Below are 21,705 nucleotides of genomic sequence, written 5' to 3' on the forward strand. Positions count from 1 at the left end.
CGGTTAAGACAATCCACCTGGCGTAATTGATGTGGTCTAAATTGTTGACTTTTCAGTGCTTCCATCTCTGTAACTTCAAAATGATTTAATATTATTATTTATTTTCCATTTGTTTGAAAAAGAGATGGGATAGGGACAAGGGAGAGAGAGAAAAGACCCACATACAGACATATGTAGGTTTCATCCATTGGTTTACTCAAGTGCTTGAGAAGGCAGGCTGGGACATTTCAGAGTCAGCAGCCCAAAGCTCAGTCCAGCTTTCCCATGTGGGTTGCAGCGACTCAGTCTGCTGCCTTCAAGGGTATACATTTTCAGAAACTGAATTGGAAGTGCAGAGGTTGGGACATGAACTCAAGAACTCCAAAGTGTATGCACACACACTGTATATACACAAACACGCATCTTAACTGCTCTGCCAAAGGCTAACTCCCAAGAAATGAGTTGGACAATAGAAAAGATCAGTGTGTGATCATAATTTTTATGGAAAAAATAAGCCTAAATATCATATTTCCAGATGTTGAGCTCTTAGAGGCAGAAGAGCATTCTTAAATTTATAATCTCTTGCTGTTTTATACACTCAACATCATTTTACTCGAAAATTCCAGGTAACAAACCAGATGATATCTGCATGCAAAGCCTATATTACCAACAACGGGACTGCTTCCATCTGGAGCCAGCCACAGGATATTGTTGTGGAGAAAATATTATCTGCAATAAAACTTAAGCAGGTAATGGTGAGTTTTGTAACACACTTAGATGGTATTACTTTTACTTTTAATGATATATGAGCCTACTTCTGCCTTTGCCGTCACACACACACACACACACACACACACAGAGAGAGAGAGAGAGAGAGAGAGAGAGAGAGAGAGAGAGATTTAGATTAGAGATATCTTCCATTTGTTGACTCACTCCCAGGCTAAAGCCAGGAGCCAGGAGCTTCTTCCGGGAGTTCCATGAGGATGGCAAGTGCCCAAGCAGTTGGACCATCTGCTGATTTTCTGGATCGTTAGCAGGGTTCATGTTAGAGGTCGGGTAACTGGAACGTGACCCTTCGCCCATATGGGATGCTACCATTGCAGGTGGTGGCTGCACCCATTATGCCACAATTCTGGCCCCAGATGTTTTAATATGTTTATGTTATATTTACTAATGTCATTTTAAATTGTTTGACAGTCTTCATACTATCAATTACAGAAAAAATGGTAATTTTTAGTGTTAAGAAAGTTGAGTGTTAATAAACAGAAAATATTTTTATTTATTCTACTCTCTTTGAGGGCCTACCTTATAGGACACTAAGAACTGCAGATACAAAGATGTCCAAGGGAGTGAGTTTTCCTTAAACATGTCATAAGCAGTGTTGAGACAGTGACTGCTGAGCAGTGGATCACAGTGGCAAAGCCACACTGTACTGCATCGTGAATAAGCAAGAGTCTATTAGATTGGAGGAGGGTATAAGAATATTCCAAGCTTATGTATGAGTGTTTGCAAAGGCATGGGATTGTAAAATGTTGGCAATGCCATCTTAATTTTGCTATCATCTTCATTGTGAGAAGTCACCCTGTTACTTTGGTTGGGGCCCTGTCATTTTGGCTTTTGATTTTCAGGAGTATCAACACTGCTTTCATGAGACAAAGCAGAAGCTCAAACAAAACCCAACTGAAAAACAATTTGAATTTAGTGAGATGTATATCTTTGGAAAATTTGAAGCTTTCCACCGACGTCTTGCCAAGATAATGCACATCTTTACAACTTTCAAGACATATTCAGTCCTGCAAGATTCTAAAATCGAAGGACTGGAAGACCTGGTCACTAAGTATCAGGTAATGTGCTTTCAAACTGTTCTGCTGCTGTTCCCTTAAGTGAACTTTAAAATTTTATGCCAGCAACTGTATTTAGAATGAAATCGCCAGTGTGTGGGGTACAACATAATCCCATGGCCTTTTAAGCGTAACTCAAATTTATTTGAAGACTATATAAATGGTGATAGTATATTCTTTTCACACCTGTGGTTTTCAGACTGGCTGTCTAACAGACTAAATTTATCACCATTAAGCAAAAACATTTTTATTAGTGGCACAAGAAAAATGCTATGCATAATGATTATTTATCTTTTTGTGTAAATGTGGTTCTTGAAGAGCGTACTGTACGTCTGGCGCTGCCTGGCACCGAGTTCAGAGTGGCATTTGATGACCTGTGCATAGTTAAGCCTGTGTTTGCACACAGATTTTGGACCAGGCTTTATTCCAGCTCTCTTCCTAATTATCTGGAATTTTCTCTGCTGTACTCTTTGAAGGCATGACTCGTCTTACTTTTGAAAGTGGCCACGATGATCTAATAAAAGTTTGGAGATTTAACAATGACAATTTATAGACAAAATGTGCTTTAAGCTGTTCATATGGAAATCATCAATGTTTTACTGTTCAGGCAGTGACACTGAAAGTTTTTTTTATGTGTTTGAGTTTGCAAAAGATCACAATAATTGACTGCCTTCTGTTGATCTCTGTGCTCTGACAGTTCAGGCACTATTGGAAAGTTCTACCTTCCTGAGGACTTCAGGTTTTGGGGAGAAGAAGAAAAGATCTTAAGTGTGCTGGGTGTAACTTGCAGAGTGGTGAGCTCTGCTCTGGGGTGGCAGTTTTTCAAGACAAATGATGTGTCCTCTTATTTTTCAGTTTTGAATCCAGTGATTTTCTATTTGTAATAAAATAACTGAGGAACATATTTCAAAGTTTATTTTCAAATGGAAAGTTGAACTGTCTGTGTAAGTGCAGATAAGAAGTCCGTTCTAACCTGATAAAAATACTAGCATTGCTTTGAAAATTGAAAGTTTTATTTAAAATGGATATGCCAGAAGGTAGTGAGATAAAATACAGATGGTGCATGAAAGCATCAAGTGAGAATTTGTGTATTAGCGCCTTTGTCAGTGGTACATCAGACTGTCCGTGGAGAGGAAGCTCGTCCTTCCTGTGTGCATGTCACAGCACGACCACTCCGTGGTTTCTTCCTTCACTCTTCTCATTGGATGCTCTGGACACACCTCCAGTCCATCTAGAGCAAGCAGAGTTTTGTTTTGTTTTTCTGGAAACTTCCATCTCTGTGTTGTTAGGCAGTGTTTCCTCTTTGGCTCCCTTCCAGATCTTGATTTAAATGCTGTCCCCTTTCAATGACACTTTTCTTTTCTTTTCTTTTTTTTTTTTAAATATTTATTTTTATTACAAAGTCAGATATACAGAAAGGAGGAGAGACAGGGAGGAAGATCTTCCGTCCGATGATTCACGCCCCAAGTGAGCCACAACGGCCGGTGCTGTGCCAATCCGGAGCCAGGAACCTGGAACCTCTTCTGGGTCTCCCACGCGGGTGCGGGGATCCCAAAGCTTTGGGCTGTCCTCGACTGCTTTCCCAGGCCACAAGCAGGGAGCTGGATGGGAAGTGGAGCTGCTGGGATTAGAACCTGTGCCCACATGGGATCCCGGCATGTTCAAGGTGAGGACTTTAGCCGCTAGGCCATGCCGCTGGGCCCCAATGACACTTTTCTTGACCTCTGGTTCACCTCTGTCACTCTTGGTCATCTTACCCACTTTATCGCTTTATTCCTCTCTCTTTTTTGGTTTTGTTTTGTGATTAATGCACATCCTGGCTCCCTGTCCTCCACCAAGTCTGCCTGTCAGCTGAAAACAACAATGTTTGCTTGTTCTGTTCCTGCCTGTCCAGAGTTAACTGGCACAAAATAGTTGTGCAGTAAATGCCTCTCAAGTGAGTCAACAAGATGACTGATTTGTTTAATCAAAGGTCATGATTAATCATTTCATTTATTTAATTTAATCCTGGAAGTTGACTGTTATATCCTTTCACAGAGTGAGATTTATTTAGGAACCAAATATTTTAAAATGAAAAGATTAAAAAATAGTAGAGAGGGCTAGAGAGGAAGAAAGGGAGTAAGGAGAGAGAGAAAAGAGAGAGAAAGAGAGAGAGAGAAAGAGAGAAACAGAGAGAGAGAGAGAAAGAGACAGAGAAAAGAGAGAGAGAAAGAGACAGAGAAAGAGAGACACAGAGAGAAAGAGAGAGAGAGACAGAGAGAGAGAAAAGAGAGAAAGAGACACAGAGAAAGAGATAGAGAGAGAGAGAGAAAGAGAGACACACAGAGAGAGAGAGAGAGAAAGAGAGAAAGAGAGAGACAGAGAGAGAGAGCTGGTTTCTCCCCAAATTCTTGCAGTGCTGGGGTTGAACTGGTGCCTGAAGCTGTGATTCAGAAATACCATCCAGGTCTCCGTGTGAGCAGTGGGAACCGAGTTACCCTAGTCATCACTGCTCCCCCCAGAGGTGGTGTGAGTGTTACGCTGAAGGCAGGTGTTGGACCAGGCACTTTTCTGAGGGCTGTGGGCATCTTAACTACTAGGCCAAATGCATGTCCCCAAATACATGTAATGACCATGTTAAAATATAGTAATGTAGCTTTTTCTTATATTTAAAGCTTGTGTGACATAACACTGGATGTGTCTCTAAATAGAACTGTATTGTTATATACAGTGAAAGCATAAGTTGTTTTAAGTAGTAAACTTGATTCAAAAAGTTATGCAGTGCCTGCGTTTCTCTGTTGAGTTTTGATGTCTAAATGAAAATGACTTTGAGGTGGAGAATGTAGGAGGAGTCCAAGATTCTCATAAAAATTATATGTGTGTGTCAACAGTGTGAGCACCTGGGTTTGAGAATGGCTTAGCACTTGGTTAAGCATGATCACAGGGCGTTGCGGCTCATTATTCAGAGCAAACAAACTTCTAATAATAGTATTTTCCGGGAGATGAGCAGCTTAATTTGTACTTATGTAGTCACAGACTGTAGCTGTGCAGAGCAGAAGGAAGCAATTAATTCTGGAGTTTTTAAGTGGTGGATTGTGCGTTGACATTTTATTTTAAAGACATTTGAGGCTTGGGAGGTAGCATGTTATAACAGATTTGTTTCCTTCCTTCCTTGTGTTCTATTGAAGTTTTTCTTCTTTATTTCTGAGAACATTTAAGCTTTTGAATGAGGATATTTTAGTGAATTCTTCTCTGGGCTTCTTTAGATTATTTCAGATGTGATTAACAGGAATGTTTGAGAGGCAGCATTTCTTCTAATAACTTCTGGATGCGGTTTTGATTTTAAATTTTTCTTCACAAATACATAAAACCTCATGAAAATGCTTTCTACATGATTTCTTTAAGTGCTCTGTGGCAACATTGCATTGCCTGTGAAGTACTGAACACCGGAAGTGAATCATGAACGAAATAAGGCTCCCCTCTCCTGCTTCATTTCTGTTTTCAGGGAGGAGTGATTGCATGGGTTCTGCATTTTAAGGTCATATTTAGTGAAGTTATACAAGAATGTCAAAATATTGTCATTTCTTTTATATTTCAGGGCATTGTTGCAACAATAAAGAAAAAGGAATATAACTTCTTAGACCAGCGGCAGGTGGATTTTGACCAGGATTATGAAGACTTTTGCAAGCACACTGACGACCTTCACGTAGGTTATGTAGTAAGATTCCGATCGACAGGCCCATGCTTATTTTTTCCTCTCTGTGATTTGCTGCTAATCATCACCCATTCAGAGGGGACAGGCGTCTTCATGATGGCAACCTCGGCTTGCATTTTGTGATTTCAGATGAATAATTGAGGGCTCTTTTTCATGGATTAAAGGGTCATAAATATAGTTCTAGATAATGATGTGTAATCACAGCCTTAGCACGTGTTCTATCCTAGTTCTTAGAAAGTTAACTTTCACCTTCTGCTGAAACTTCTTAGCATTATTAGAATGTAGACATTTATTCCCATTTGTTTATTACTGTGTAGAAATCATTGTGACCAGAGGTAGCCTACCAAAGGTGGAGGGTGTCTGACACTGCCCCAAGGCTGGGTTGCAGCAGGTTTTAAAAATCATAGTGCCAGGGCCGATTCAGTGCCTGGACCCATGTGGACCTCACCATTCCTTCCTCTGACCTTGCTTTGCTCTTTGAAAATGAGCCAGCTTGACTTGCAGCCTGCAGAAGTCATTCACGGCCACCCTCAGCTCGGGAGATCACGTCACAGAATGTGGAAGGGATGCCCAGTTCCAGTGGTCCGCCCAGTTCTGGTGGTCTGCCTAGCTAAGGCCCTATTAGCCCTGGGCTCATGTGGCAAATGCAGGTGGGGTGGGGAGCTACTGGGATAATTGGGCATGTTGGTTATCAGGAAACAGGATTCAGCGAGTGTAAGGTGGGGAGACAACCTACAGGCCATCTTCCAAATGACTAACACAGCCTTTTTTCTGTGCCAGTGTAACTAACCTTTCTACACGCTCTACTTTCAAAACTCCTTGGTTCTCAGGAGTTCATCTTTCATCTCTGTGAAACTGGGGCCAAAATACTGACTTTTTCCAGACTCAGGATGGACTGGGGAAGGGAGTAGTGAGTCCCGAGACCAGGAAACTTAGTGACCCAGACGAGTGCAGGAGCGGGGCCCACAGGAGATTTGGGTCAGTGCTGCATGCGGAGGACTGGGACCTGAAATGGTGTCTGGATTTGGCCTTCCTCCAGATGGGACCAGGTCACAGGGGGCAGTGTGTGGGACCCTGGGAGCTCTTGGAAATCTAGGAGCATTTTTATTCCAGGGCAGAAGCCAGCGATTGTTTAGTCAAAGGGCTCACTGCCAACATGAGAAACTTGGTTGAAGGAACTTCTTCAGGGTCCCTTTCAGACTTTTCTCTCATCTCTAGTGTTTGGGAACTAATTGTAGGCCTTCTGCTCCTCCTTTCTCTCTTCAAGCTTCTTTCTCTCTTTCTGCTTTAAATTCGGCCTATTGTCTTTAGGTATCATTTATTTGTGGTGTTTTTTTTTTTTTTTTTTTTTTTTTTGGCAGTCTGGAGGTCCTAGACTTTGATTTGGCAAATGCTTCTGGTTTGGTAAAATTTCTTCTGGTGCTTTTATCTTTCCAGCTGGTTCTTTATAGTCATTATTATTTACCATGATACCGTTTTGTAGGTAGAGGGATTCAACTTTGAAATGGGATATAAAGAACTCACATCCGTTTTGTCCTGTTTGAATCCTTGCCGCGAGTCCTGTGTGATGTTCTGAGGCCACCTTGATCATGCGATTTAGCACTGGAATCCCTTGTTGTTCTTGAAACTCTTGATTCCCCTGATTTACTGTTTATTTTCCATAAGATATCATGTTCTTTTTTATTTATGAATTTTGTTCATTTTATAGTGTGGGAGTTTTTCCCTCCGCTCCCCTACCCTGTTTGCCTCTTCGCTCCATTATTCCCTGATTTATTATGGTAGTATAGTCCATTAGTAGCAATTACAAGATTACCTTTCTGCTATTTAAGTGTATCATGACATGGTCGGTATAGGTAGAGGTAGAAAATCTAGTATCATGCTGTTTTGGTGTGTTCACAAGCTTCAAGATTGGAGTCCTACTTTTATTCAGGAGTATAGATGCCTACTGTAGTGTAACTTTACTTCCCAGTGTGCCGATATCCTTCATACCATTCATCTGTGAGAGTATGGTGTATACTTAGTGTCTTTTTTCTAGTTAATTTGGAATTCGACTAAAGGCTGTTATATCGGAGAGGACATATGGTATTTGTTCTTTTGAGACTGGCTTACTACCTTAAGCATGGTAGTCTCCAGTTGGGACCATTTTGTTGCAGGATTTCAGTCTTTTTTATGGCTGAGTAGTATTCCGTAGAGTAGGCATACCACAGTTTCTTACAGCATTTGTGTTAATTTCTTGGACAAGATCCTCTTCATCTCAGGCGTATGATACCTAGAGGTGGCCCAGGTGCGGGGTTTGAGTTGCTTTAGGGTAGGAGCTGCAATCTTGCCCTGCTCCATTGCTTACACGTCTTCTATGGCTGCTTTGGCTGCATGGCCCTGCTGAGTAGGTGAGCGATGTCTCACAGAGTTGTGACCCTTGTCAAAGCCAAGTGTGGAAAGTCTATTCTCTCGTGTCTTCCCCCACGTGATCCTTCCTCTACTTACACTCCCTTGCAGAGCCAAGGCAGGGGGGAATCACCTGATCTGTGGACTTTGAAGCTCTAGAACCGTGGGCCAGTATAGTACTCTTCTTATCATAAGGTTAAGTTGTTCAGATATTTTGTTATAGCTGTGACAGATAACTGTAACAGGCCATTTACTTTTCTTTTAAACTGATTAACTTTAATGTCATTTTATATGTGTTTGTAGAAGCCCTTCTGTCTTGTTTATAAATAGGATAAGTGCCCGTTCACTTTTTCATAATCCTGTTTTCATTTATTTTAGAATGAGTTGCAGAAGTTCATGGATGTTACATTTGAAAAGATTCAAAACACAAATCAAGCTCTAAGTATACTAAAGAAATTTGAAAGGTAACAGTATTGAGATAAATTTTCATCTTCTTACATTAGGGCAATAAAAACATAACTTAGCTTTTAATATTATTATTGCTAATAGTATTATTTCCTGTTTTAATGGAAGAAAATCTCTTGACAGTCTGGATCACAAGATCAAAGTTTTCCAGTTCTTCAGAGGTTTAAGAAGATTAGTTCTTATGAAGATTAAGGATTTCTATTATTTCTGCACATAGAGAATACTCCTGGCTTTGAAGTGTCTTGTGGCTGCCTACAGGGGTATTTCCTAATGTTGAAGTAATTTAAGATAATTCTTGCCAGGTTAATGGTTCTGCCTTCATTTAAAAAATTGCCGTTTTTTGCCACCTTTGACTATGCCACAGAACAAACTATTAATCTATTTTAAAATTCTGATAAGGGAAATTACTAGACCTCTTCCCATTAATTCAGGTCTTTTACCTTTCTTTTCAATCAGATTGAACATACCTAATCTTGGTATTGATGACAAATACCGATCAATCCTTGAGAACTATAGTGCTGACATTGATATGATTTCAAAGCTGTACACCAAGCAGAAATATGATCCTCCTTTGGCTCGAGACCGGCCTCCCATTGCTGGGAGGATTTTGTGGGCCCGTCAGCTCTTCCATAGGATCGAGCAGCCCATGAAGCTTTTCCAGCAGCACCCGACCGTGCTCAAGACGCCCGAAGCCAAGCCTGTAATTCGCAGTTACAACAGGATGGCCAAGGTCCTCCTGGAGTTCGAGGTCCTCTACCATAGGGCGTGGATTCAACAAGTGAGCTGTGTATTTTGTCAGTGTTATTACTATGTAGAGTTGGATTTGCAGGCATTTTCTAATGCTAGATAAACCTGAGTAGGCTTAAGCCAGTGTAGTAAAATCATTATTAACTTTGAAAACAATCATAAGCTGGGTAACAGAAACTGATTTTTATTTCACTTAGAAACTTCTAAATGGGAAGACCCTATTCATGTTTTCCTGCACCTGATTGGTTGGAAGTTCCGTCTCTTTTTCCATTTAGGAAGATCCTAAATGGGTTGATGGATACCAATCTGTTAAGCAGCCTTATATTTTCTTTGATTATATTATTGGCATATCAGGTTACGTTCTGGTATTCTAGACCAGAGCAGGGTGACTATGAACTGCTGTCTACATTTTTATTAAGAAAAAACCAGAAGAAAGGATTTTGAATGCTTTCAAAACAAATATTTAAGAAGACAGATATGTTTTATTTGATCATTGCATAATATTTACATAGGTTAGAACTCACAAGGTACCCCACAAATACGTACAAGGATGCTTCAAGACATTTATGAGAAAATGAAATTGAGGATAAGTTTATTTTGGTGCAAAAATTTTGAAATCTATGCATAGAGACAGCTTCAAAAATTGATGGAACAACATCTATTCTGAAAAACTGCATGGGTTTCAAAAACTTTGCACCAAAATAAATTTATCTTCTGACTCAATTTTTCACAAAATTTTTGAAGTATCATTATGTAACTTTATATTTTGATCTAAAAAAAGAAGGAAAATAATAGTAGTCAATAAAAAGCAAAGCCAATTGTACTGTATCAGCATATGTTCAGTACAAGCATTTCTTTGTAGATTGGTGGGAAATGATGTCTCCATATCTCTGTCAATTGCTTTTTTTAGATAACGGAAAACAAAGTTTAGTAAGTTTGATGAAACTTTTCTTATGGAAATAATGGAGGAGGCACAAAGATGTCAGAAAAGCAAAATAGGCTTTGAGATGTCAGCATTATTGTAGCGTCCACTTCCCTGTCAGGTGTGAGACATGGCAGAGATGTTTTACCCAACTGTCTAGACAATATCAACCCCAAGAGTGGAGATTTAGAAGACTGAGTGAACCCATTGAATGTGACTTAGGAAGAACATGCAGGAGGTCTTTCCAGGGCAGGCTGAGCTTGATGCCTTGTGTTTGCACTGGGCTTTACTACAGTGGTCATACTGATTCCTTCCTCCAGAGTGAAGTCGTTCACATTGGTCTTGAGGCATCATTGTTGGTGAAGGCTCCAGACACAGGGGAATTGTTTGTGAACTTTGACCCTCAGATACTAATCTTATTTAGAGAGACAGAGTGCATGTCCCAGATGGGTCTGGAAGTCTCACCCCTCACAGCTGCCCTCTTCCAGAAGCGGGATATTCACAAAAAGAATTTCAGTGACATGAAGGTAAGGTTGTTTTATTCTTTACCTTTCCTGGCTAACTCTAGAATGCGTTTAAGAAGTGTGATGATGTGTCCCATTTGAGTAACAGAAGGTGGCCTGAATGACTGGTGCCTTATATGAAGGGGCAGGGTAGATTCCTGAATTGGCCAGGGCTAGGCCATTCCAGCTCTTGTAATCTAAGACTAGATTTTGGATTTAACTTGGAGTGTTCTGAGAAACCATTTTTTTTTGTTTTTGAATTGTATAAAGTGTGTAATCTCTTTTGCAATTAAAATGATTCTTGCTACTAGGTTGAAATCAGAATTTTAGGAAGACATGTATATTGGTGGGAAGCCAGTGTGTGGGAACTCAAAGTGGAAATGCAGTAATGTTGACTGAAGAATTAGGGTTATGTCAGCCAATATGTGAGACCAATTGTGAGAGAATATAGAACACTCTCTGTGTTTTGGGCTTGAGCAACTCAGTGGAGTGAAGTGGACCCCCATGTATTGTGGTACAGGTTGCATTCTGCAGAGTGCAGGATAATTTTCAATGACCCCAACTGAAGATCCCATTTATAGAGTTGGAAATGAATGAGGGGTGGACAGGAGGAAGTGAATCATCCCCACCTGAGGTACAAGAAAGCTTTACTGAAATCCAAATGGAAGGGGTCATCAATAAACTATAAAGATGCGTAGAGTTCAGTGGCATAGTCAGAGTTGGGATATAATTTTGGGGATTATTAAAACATAGTTGCTGTCTAATGCCATGGTCCTGGGTGAAATCTAGGCAGATAATAAAGAGGAGAAAAGAGAGCTCTTGGGCCAAACTCTCTGAGTTCCTCAGTTATTGACACATTTGTTAGAAGAGCACAGATAAGTAAGTGAAGATTGGCCCTACAGGGGGAGGAAATCTGGTGTCAAGGAAGCAAGATGAGAAAAGCCTCAGAGAGGATGACTGGAACTGGTGATAAATGCTGCTGCCCCGAGTGTGGGAACAGCATCAGAGGCAGCCGTGGTGCTTGACGACATGGAAGCTACTCACACTGCATGGCCGTGAACGTGGTGACAATACTGAGGCCATGTGTTTGCATCATGTTTTATATTTGCAACGGTTGGGTCCTTCATTTAATCTTTTCTACCACGTTAAGAAAATGGAATAATATATGATTTTTTAATTTTATAGATGATATATATGTGGCTCAGAGAAGTTAAATGATTTATTCCAGGTTTTATAGTTAATAAGGGCAAATTAAGACCCCAACTCAGACTTGTGATCCACTGTTTTCCCACTGCTTCATAGTGTAATAAAAATTTAATATTGGCAATGAACTGACTCCTTATGTGGATAATAATATCAGATGTTGAGTTCTCTTTTGGCTCTTCTTTCTTGTGAGTAAAATCACTTCATTAATCTCTATAAAAATAACATTTTTACTAAGAAATCATATTTATGAAACCATATATCTGCCAATGGTAATTTTGCCCAGAAAAGTATTTCAGTTATCTGTTGTACATAGTATAAAACTTCAAAATGTAATGACTTAGAATAAGATTTCCTGTATCTCATGATCTTGTGAGTAAATATTTTGACCAAGCTTGGACAAGTGTTCTTATGTTCTACGTGACATTGCCAAAAGTTGTTTAATGGTACTGAGCTAGCAGATGTTTTATCTGCTTGTCTGTATGTGGCCTTCTGTATGGCAGTCCCAGGGCAGCAACATTTCTTAGAGGGCAGCTCAGGAGAGAAGCCTATGAAATCTCACAGTATTGCTTTCGTAGTACCCTGTCAGTGTCTGAAAGCCCACCCAGATTCTAGGGGAGGGTGCCTTTGTCCCTCCCAGGGGATGAGGAAACTCTAAGAATATTTTCAAGCCACAACAGTTACAGACAATAATTTGAGCAGGGAAACGATCATCTGGTTGACTATTATATGTTGGAGGTTGAAAGGTTTACAATTTTCCATTCAGTAAGAGTAGCTGATAAAAGTAGATCTGCTGACAGGTTTAGGCGACCATCTGAAGTACTGTAGAGTAATTGTGCTTAATATTTAGTGGAGTTTTCATGTATTCCAAGATACCTGAAGTAGCTTAGAGCTTGTTTTATCCATCAAAGCATTGGAAGGTAATTGATTCTAGAAAGAACTGAGCTAGAATGGGCTAATAGTTACGGCTTTAGATTCAAAAATCTATTTGATCAAGATTTAAACTATTAGTCTGAGTAAATGATTTTACTGCCCAAGCCTTGGTTTCACGTTTGTAAAATGGACACATAATATCGGCAAGGGTTAAAGGATTGTAGGTGGAAAGTGGGAACTCTGCTGGAGGCGATTATATGAATGTCTTGTCAGAAAAACTAGGATTGGGTGTTGCAAAATGGGTAAGCAGCAGGTATAAGTTTTAGGATACGTATTAGTATCTGCTGAGAGATCCATCACATTTAGATTTTTTAGGAAGTGACTCACCAAGAAGTTAGGGGGAGTTAGGGAGACTGTAGTAACGTATTATGTGAAGAAAGGCTTGTATAGCCTATGTGGAAAGTGTTGAGGCCAGCAAAATTATAAAGGCCTCTCAAGGCGTCTCATTTCATTAATGTATGATTCTCAGGGTTATGATTATCAATTATTCCTGTCCTAGATGGGAGAAGTTTATACGTAGTGTTTTCAAACTCACTTAACTAGGAACTTCTTATAGACTCTCAGGCCTGGTACTTCAAAGGACAGATGCTGGGAAGCACTGAGTTGATATCAATGCAACACTAGTATTTTGCTTTGAAATAATCATTAAGGTAGATTTCTATGCAATGAGAAATCAGTATCAGCATTACTCTGAAATGTCAGAGTGGTAGGAACTATGTTAAGGCTTACTTACAAATGGCAATCTATGAACAAGATAGTGACAATGTTTAATATCATACAATCATCATATTTCAATGGACCATTAAAACCTGTTTTACATCACAGATGCTCCTTCTGGTAACAGTTAATGGATTAACTGGAAAGATGCTGATCGATCGTCTCTCATGTGTTACATATACCTTCAGGCTCACTGAATAAAGCAAAAGTCTTGTCCCGATAGAACTTACATAGGTGCTCCTTGATTACAGTGGGTTACATCCTGATAAACTTAACATAAGTTGAAAATATCCTAAGTCAACAACGCAGTTTGTACTCCTAGTTTACATTCTAATGTAGCCTGGCCTACCTCATGAGTGTTCAGAACATTTGTAGAAACTGTACTTGGGCACCGTCACTTAGCACAAGACCTCGTTCACAATACAGTGTTGAAACATGTCTTGGGATTTATTGAATGCCATCTAAAAATGCCAGCAGCATATTAGACTATGGTGTATTGCTTGTTCACGCTTATGATTTTTGGGCTGAGAGACATAATTTACTACTCTCTCCTTGCCTAATGAGAGAGTGTTATGCAACATACTTGCTAGCTCAGAAAATTTTAACTTTCCAAAATCAAAATATAGATTCTATTGAATGGGGATTGCTTTTGTTTTATTGTGAAAACAAAAAATGCAACATGTTTTGACTATATTCTAATCGGTGATGGCTATTTAAAATAGGTAAATTCAGTCTGTTGGACTAAAGTGATAGATGCTAAGGGAAAGAACAGAGTAGGATATACAGTGTGTCAGTGGCTTTTGGTGGTGGTTTGGAACCTTCAATAGTGTGTCAGAATAGGCCTAGTTGAGAAGGTATCATTTAAGTAATTATTGAAGGTTGTGCAAAAGTCCCAAAGCTAGGATCACCCAGAAAGAGGGCAGGACAGGGATTTGCCAGAGTAGGTAAGAGTGTTTGGACATGAGCTTGGTGAAGTCATTGGGGATACATTGAGGACCTACTGATTTCTTGGTTTAAGCACAGGTGAACCTAAAGGAGAAGGGAAGCTGTGAACCCTGACATGATTAGACTTGCTTTTATGAAAGGTCCACTCTGCTGCTTAGTTCAGTGTAGAAGATAGGGAGGCTGGGCAGAAGCAGGGAGAACAGGTAGGCCATTCTGGCAATGCAGATGAATATCACTGAGAGAGGGAACAGTGGGTAAAGTCAGCAGGTTAGACACTGAAGCCCTTTTGAATAGGAGGAAACAGGATGTCCTGATGGATTGCATGTGAGGTTGGAAAAGAGGAGGCAAGGATGATTCTGTGTTTTGGCTTGTGGATTAGAAGGGTGGAGTGCCCTCAGCTGGGCTGGAGAGTGCTGTGTGCAAACAAGATTTTGCAGGAACAGCAAGCTTTATTCTAGATACATGAAATTTCAGGTGTCTGTTCAATCTCTAGGTGGAACTGTTGAGTGGGCTGCTGCCATGTACACATGTAGGCTTCAGGAGTGAGGGGTGGATTTAACATGGGACTTTGTCTGCCTGTAGCATTCGGATGATATTTAAAGCCATGACACTTGGTGAAATCAGCACTGCCTCCTCACTCTGTCTCTGTGTGCTTTGAGTTTGCATCAAGGCCTGGCCGATATCTGGCACTGGGCCAAGGCTGACCTCTGGTGTCTCAAACCCTTTGGTTAGTGACTGTGGTACCTGGGAGGTGCCTGATGCCCTGGGATACGTACAGCTGAGTGAATGAGCCCAGTGTGCACAGGTGGAGGTATTGTTCAATGACTTCCCAATGACACTGTTGCTTAACCTCAGCACATTTTTCACCTTTTAGATTGGCAGAGAATGAAAAACTCTACTCCTATGTTCTTACTGATTTTTAAAAATTGAATTTTTAATCTTTGTTGGAGCAGGGTGAAAGAAAGAGGGAGAGAGGGAGGAAGGGAATATTATTGTCTTAGAATTGTATATTCATAATAAATCTCTTAAAAACTAAATATTAAAATAAAAAGAACACCAACCAACCATATATGCATATACCTGAAATTTATTAAATTCTTATTTACTCTTAGCTGTATTTTAGTAAATCAGCAGCTGGTAGTTGTAGAAGATTGCTTGTTATCTGTTATTTTTTTTAACCTCTCTACCTGTAGCATAAACCCAAATAAAATTCATCCTTTGTATTAAGATGTCATATAATAAGTACTAAGAGTAAGTGATTATTCTGCCCTATTTAATTACAGATGATGCTGGCTGAGTATCAGAGAGTTAAGTCAAAAATGCCTCTGACCATTGAGCCACTGATGGTCTCTCACTTGGCTAAAGTGGATGAAACTCTGCAACCCGGGTTGGCTGCCCTGACCTGGACCTCACTGAACATTGAGACTTATCTAGAAAATGCTTTTGCAAGAATCAGTAAGTTTGCCAAAGAGTTATTATTTCTCAGCTTAAAGGCTTGGTTCTTAACAACTGTTATGTAATTTCTTATTGATATGGTGATATAAATAATGAAGAGTGTTGTTTTTAAACTGCTGCATGAGAAAGCATATTGAAGAATCATCGGTTATAAAAATTGAGCAATTTCCTGGGACCTTTAAATATTAACTATTCAATTTTATCTCACTATGCTATCCACATATTTCATTAATGCTTATTTTCAGACTTTAGGGTTTTAAGAATCTTTGGAGTTATTCATTTTTCTATACTAATGTGCTAGTATATTTTGAGACTCTGGCTTAAAAGATACGTATTTGGACAGAGGAGAGGGCTGAACAGGTTGGTAAATGGAAAGTTAACAAAAGCATTTAATAGAATATATCATAATCTTTCAAATATATGTAAGAAAATGTATTCTATAAAATGTGATTTCCCAGAATACGCATGTGCAAGTGTGCTATAAGGAAGATCCTGGGCTCAAATGCACCTAGGAAACTCCAATAACGTAAGTTTGTTTTCTGGAGGACTTGAGCGTCAGGCTGCTGCTAACACTGCTTTTATATTCCTGTCGGTTGGCAGTATAGCAGTGGACTCACATTCATAATTGTCATTGTTTTGTCTAGTTGTGCTCCTCCCATCTCTTTACCTTCCTAACTCCATTGCTACCTAAGCTCTTGACATCTCATTTCTGGGTCACTCCTTCTGTGACCTCATTTCTGGATACCCCATAAGATACCTTTGTTTCATTCTCCTCTCTCTCTCCACTTGTGGGGCTGCTGCCATAGTACCTGTTCCATAAACTAACAAGTCAAGAGCTCATCTTAGCAGTAGGTTTTCATTATACATTCCAAAGAACTTGGTGCACAGATGTGCCCAGTTGCTTAGTTTACCAGCAAGAATTCTGAGGAAGCCCTGGGTCGGCAGTAGGGAGTGGGGCTGGGAGTGATGGCTGCTGCTTCCTCCATCTTGTTTTTCTTATGGATTGGGAACTCAATTCAAAGACAAATTATGATTTTTTTTTGGATATGAGTGAATTTCATTTACAACTAATTACAGTTTGAAGGCTGATTACTCTAAAATATCTTAAAATAGCAGCATTTAGGGGTGTGAAGAACAGTTTAGACATAATCTTAAACAAGATTTTCAGTATAAGGGCCAGAAAGCTATGGCCCTAAGATGTGAAATGTTTTCTGTTATGGAAGAGAAAGCAGGTAAGGATGAGATTTAGACCCTGGTTTCCTGTCTGAATCAATTTTATTTTAGAAACACATCTTTTAAAACAAAAGGAAAATTTGCTAACATTTTCAAAGGTGGGGTTTATAAAATATTCAAAAAATGTTGTAATGAGAGTTACGATAATCAAATTGGAATAGGTGAAAAAGGTAAGCCTTCGTAGCATTCTCTCTAGAGAGTGTGAGGACTAGAGTGTAGCTTGGCTATTTAATAGAATGTTAGCTGGAAATAAGGAGATAGTTTCTATATATGTTCTAATATGTTGTCATAATCTAAAGACAGAGACTAACATTGAACAAACATTACCTTTTTGTGGGGCAGGCTGTGTTAGAGTCCCTGTTGGATTGGTGATCAGTCTCTTTTATTAACAGATAGCTATTTGTATGAAGCACTTAAGAGCCACTCTTGCTAATAATATGTGGGACTTTTAAGGACTTGGTTTTGTACAGTCTATTCATAAATATTGTGTTTTATAGCCTGAGGCCCCTTATGATTACATGTGATTCAGGGAAAGAGTTACATAACAAAATCCTTAATTTGATCACATCTACAACATTGCATTTGTCACACAAGATAATGTTCACAAGGAATTAGTTCAGGGGCATTATTGGAGGATCATTTTTCTTTCTTTTTAAAAAATGTTTATTTATTTGAAAGTCAAAGTTGCAGAGTGTGTGTGTGTATGTATGTGTGATAGAGAGAAAAAGTGAGTGAGAGAGAGAGAAGCAGAGAGCAGCCAGGGCTTGAGATGGTGCCCATATGGAATGCCAGTACTGCTGGTGCGCTTTACCCGTTCTGCCATGGTGCCAACCCAGCGGATCATTTTCCAGCTTGCCAGAAATGTTCTTGAAAGTCTTTGAAGGGTTCATCAGCTAGAAAGCCCAGACTTTTTCTGAGCATACATGTGTAAATAAAAGTGTTGGTTATCCTTTAGTGGTGCATAAGATTGCCAGGCAGAACTCTGGGAAACTGAGTATCTTCCTTTATAATTAGCATAGATGTGATCAAAAGATTTTAGACTTCTGTTCTTTCGGATGTAGAAGTGTTTATTTAAGGAAGTGTTTATGTCTCTGCTATACCATGAATACACAAGATTGGCCTTTATTCATTTTCAACTTGATTTCCAAGGAGAAAGTAGTTTTAGAAAAGGAGAGATTTTGCTCAATGGCATATGCTTACAAATGTCTTGTTCCTTAGATGGGTATGCATTAGTCCACATTCTTATTTTAAGACATTTATTTATTTATTTTGGAGGCAATGGCTGCAGCTGGGTCAGACTGAAGCCAGGAGCTGGGAACCCAGTCCAGGTCCCCACCTCCGTGGTGGGACTTGACTACATGAGCTGCCGTCATTGCCTCCCAGAGAGTACACTAGCAGGAAGCCAGAGTTGAGGGTTAAGCCAGGATATGAACCCTGACACTGTGATGTGGGATGTGGGTATCTCAGGCAGCATCTTCACCAATGCTTGCCCAGGTCATTCCTATTTTAATGTAAATTTCTTGCTAATTTTCTTCAGGGTTGGCTTTTTCATTCTGGAAATTTAGTGTTCAGTGTTACTTGAGGATAAAAATATACCTTATACTGGTAACAGTAATAAAACATTAGAAAAATCTTACTTCAAAAATATTTTTTGAATATATTCTGTAGAGTAGGAACTGAGCCACGTGCCAACGATGTAAAGGTGGAAAAGGTGCATTCCAGATGTGCTGCTGAGTAGACAACCTGGTGACTGTGTTTTGACTCAGCTCGGCAGGTGGAGTGTGGCACACATGAGAACACAACCTGGGAAACACATATGACACACCCAAGGAGACAACGTGGTGTACACAGTGTGGCATGAGGAGTAGATCATTTGATAGGTACAGAATGTCATGTAAACCTGGGCGTGGGAACTCTTGAATCCATTCAGTTTTCCAGAAAGCCTTCTGAGTGAGGTCCCTCTAACTAAATCCTCAGGTGTAGGTGAGACTAAGAGAGCTGGAAAGCAAGTGAAGGAAGAAACAGCACTGGGGGAGATCTCAAGCTGGAGCAGCAGTGTGAGGGTGAGATGCTGCTAGGCACGCACATATAACCTCAGGAACCTTAATCTTGATTTTCCTACTGTTTAATCAAATTGTTGATGCTTTATGAATAACAACAAAACTGTATCCAATTCCTGTATTCCCATTTTTGTTCTAAAGAGGACTTGGAGTTGCTTCTCGACAGGGTCAATGACTTGATTGCATTCCGCATCGATGCTGTTCTGGAGGAAATGAGTGGCACACCTCTCTGTCAGCTCCCCCACGAGGAGCCCCTCACCTGTCAAGACTTTCTGCAAGCTACAAAGGTTTGTGCAAGATTGATGCTTTTTATTAAAATTTTTTTTTTCTCCAGGGGAAGGGGTTTACTCACTTTTCTGTAAAAGACTTTTTGGCATGAACAAATTAGACCTTCCCCTCTACTTGTGATTTTTCTGTGATGGAGAAGATACAAAGAACTTTGTGGCAATGATTTGAAATGAAGAGAAATACATCTCAGCAGCCACACAGAAAGAGGGACAAATCCTTTTTTCCAGATCATTGGGAGGCAAATTGTTGTGGAGCACATTTCTGATTTTTTCGTATTTTGTGGCGCCCAGGGGCTATTTCCTAGGAGAGTTTTATGTTGATGGAATATCTCCATCAAGTATTTCTGTAGAGCAGTGTTTCCCAGACTGGTGTTTCATGGCATAAAGTTCTGGACCCATTATGTGGAAGCCTGGGAAAGGCAAGATCTGCTTGAAGAGTCTACTGATGTGGATATCTTTTTTTTTTTTTTTTTTAAGATTTTATTATTATTGGAAAGCCGGATATACAGAGAGGAGGAGAGACAGAGAGGAAGAGAGGAAGATCTTCCGTCCGATGTTTCACTCCCCATGTGAGCCGCAACGGGCCGGTACGCGCCAACCCGATGCCGGGACCAGGAACCTCTTCCGGGTCTCCCATGCGGGTGCAGTGTCCCAAAGCTTTGGGCCGTCCTCAACTGCTTTCCCAGGCCACAAGCAGGGAGCTGGATGGGAAGTGGAGCTGCTGGGATTAGAACCGGCGCCCATATGGGATCCCGGGGTTTTCAAGGCTAGGACTTTAGCCGCTAGGCCACGCCGCCAGGCCCTGATGTGAATATCTTGAGTTAGGAGACCCCAGGATCACTATGTTGGTGTGTGTGTTGGGGTTCATGAACTTAGCACCTAGTTGTATGCAAGGCCAGGGCTTACTGCTGTGACTTTGTAGGAGGCACAAGCAAGGATAACGAAAAGATAAGCGGAGTCTCAGGGACTCTCTCGCCTGCTTTTTAACGCGTTCTCTCTTTTCTGAGAGCTGGCATTCCTATCTCTCCTTCAAAAACGAAAGGCAGTAACCTATGGACCAAGTGTCTCAGCAGGGAAGCCAAGTTCAGACTCAGTGCAGAGGCTTTTTTTGGACTGTCACATAGGCGCTACCTAGCATGGACCAAAATCCCAGACTCCTGAAAGACATCAGGTGTTCAGATAAACCACATTATTCATGCAGTCCAGTCACAGTCATCCTTATCAGCTAGGCAGCAGACAAGCTCCTGAAAGCCGAGCTGCCAGAGGCCAGCTTGCAACCAGCCTCGAAAGTAGCTCTTTCAAAGAACAGCAGACTCAGGCCTGCTGTGTTAATTCTTTTTTGCTTATATGGTAATAATCAGTTTATATTTAATCATGATTATATTATCAAACAGGAAGATCCAAATTAAGTGCCAAGAGAGGTATGATGAATATATTTGTGCATCAGTTCTTGTCCCTTTTTCTATTATTTCTTCTTTGTTTATTGAGTCAAAGGATGTGGCTTTATTTGTCAGCTCTCTTGATAATTGTCACCAAATTGCTTTTCAAATGGATGTTAACAAGTAACAATACAATGCACTAGGACCAATTTCTTCTTCCAACAAAAACTTTTATTATAAATTAGTAGTTTTCGTCTAGATGAAAAAAATCATGGAATCTAATGGCAATTTGCCTTTTTGATTACTGATGGCAGTCAACAATTTCTCTTGAATTCATTTACTGCTCATAACTCATTTATCCTTTCAACGACATTTTGTGTATCTCCTATGCGAACTACTGCTGAGGATTCAGTAAAGAAAACATGAGATTCCTATCGTCAGTGCACCCACCCACTTTCAAGGGAGGGGACACAGAAAGTAAATGAACAAACCTATGCTGGTGATAAGTGGTGAACGGTGAAAGTGGCAATGAGAGGAGAACCACCTGATGCGGAGTTCTGGCTTTATGCTGTTGGTCCAGGGTGAGGTTTGAACAGGAAGTGAGGGAGCAAGCCCTGTGAGCATCTGCAAGCGCATAGAGGCAGAGGGAAGGGCAGGTGCAGCAGGTGTGATGTGGAGGCAAGAGGAAGGTGCTGTGCTGAAGTGTAGTGGATGTGGGGAAAGGTTAAACAGAGAGGAGGTTGGTAGGCAGGGTCTTCTCAGGGGAAGTGGGAGGGGCTGCTATTCAGAACTCAGGTTTTGGGTTTGTTCCAGAACAAAGGAAGAAGCATTGTATTCACTGAAACAAAAGGACAAAGGCTTCATGACAGGCCACTTCATCTTCTAGGTAAGGGTGCGGGATCAGAGAGTTGAGTGAATTTCTGTGTCACGGCTTCCATTTGCTCTTGCTGCCAGAAT

At 40.4% G+C, this 21,705-nt stretch overlaps 1 protein-coding gene across 1 annotated transcript in view; it reads left to right on the plus strand.

Annotated features, from left to right (window-relative positions):
• DNAH5 (dynein axonemal heavy chain 5) overlaps nt 1-21,705 on the plus strand; it is a 180,058-nt gene that overhangs the window by 21,078 nt on the left and 137,275 nt on the right. The window contains exons 10-17 of the mRNA XM_058680132.1: nt 606-728; nt 1,608-1,823; nt 5,398-5,505; nt 8,278-8,363; nt 8,821-9,142; nt 10,354-10,560; nt 15,618-15,789; nt 19,224-19,369. Coding sequence (XP_058536115.1) covers nt 606-728; nt 1,608-1,823; nt 5,398-5,505; nt 8,278-8,363; nt 8,821-9,142; nt 10,354-10,560; nt 15,618-15,789; nt 19,224-19,369 — 1,380 coding nt within the window. The remainder of the gene's footprint in view (nt 1-605; nt 729-1,607; nt 1,824-5,397; nt 5,506-8,277; nt 8,364-8,820; nt 9,143-10,353; nt 10,561-15,617; nt 15,790-19,223; nt 19,370-21,705) is intronic.

Source organism: Ochotona princeps, chromosome 23 (genome assembly GCF_030435755.1).
Source record: "Ochotona princeps isolate mOchPri1 chromosome 23, mOchPri1.hap1, whole genome shotgun sequence".
Taxonomy (NCBI): Eukaryota; Metazoa; Chordata; class Mammalia; order Lagomorpha; family Ochotonidae; genus Ochotona; species Ochotona princeps.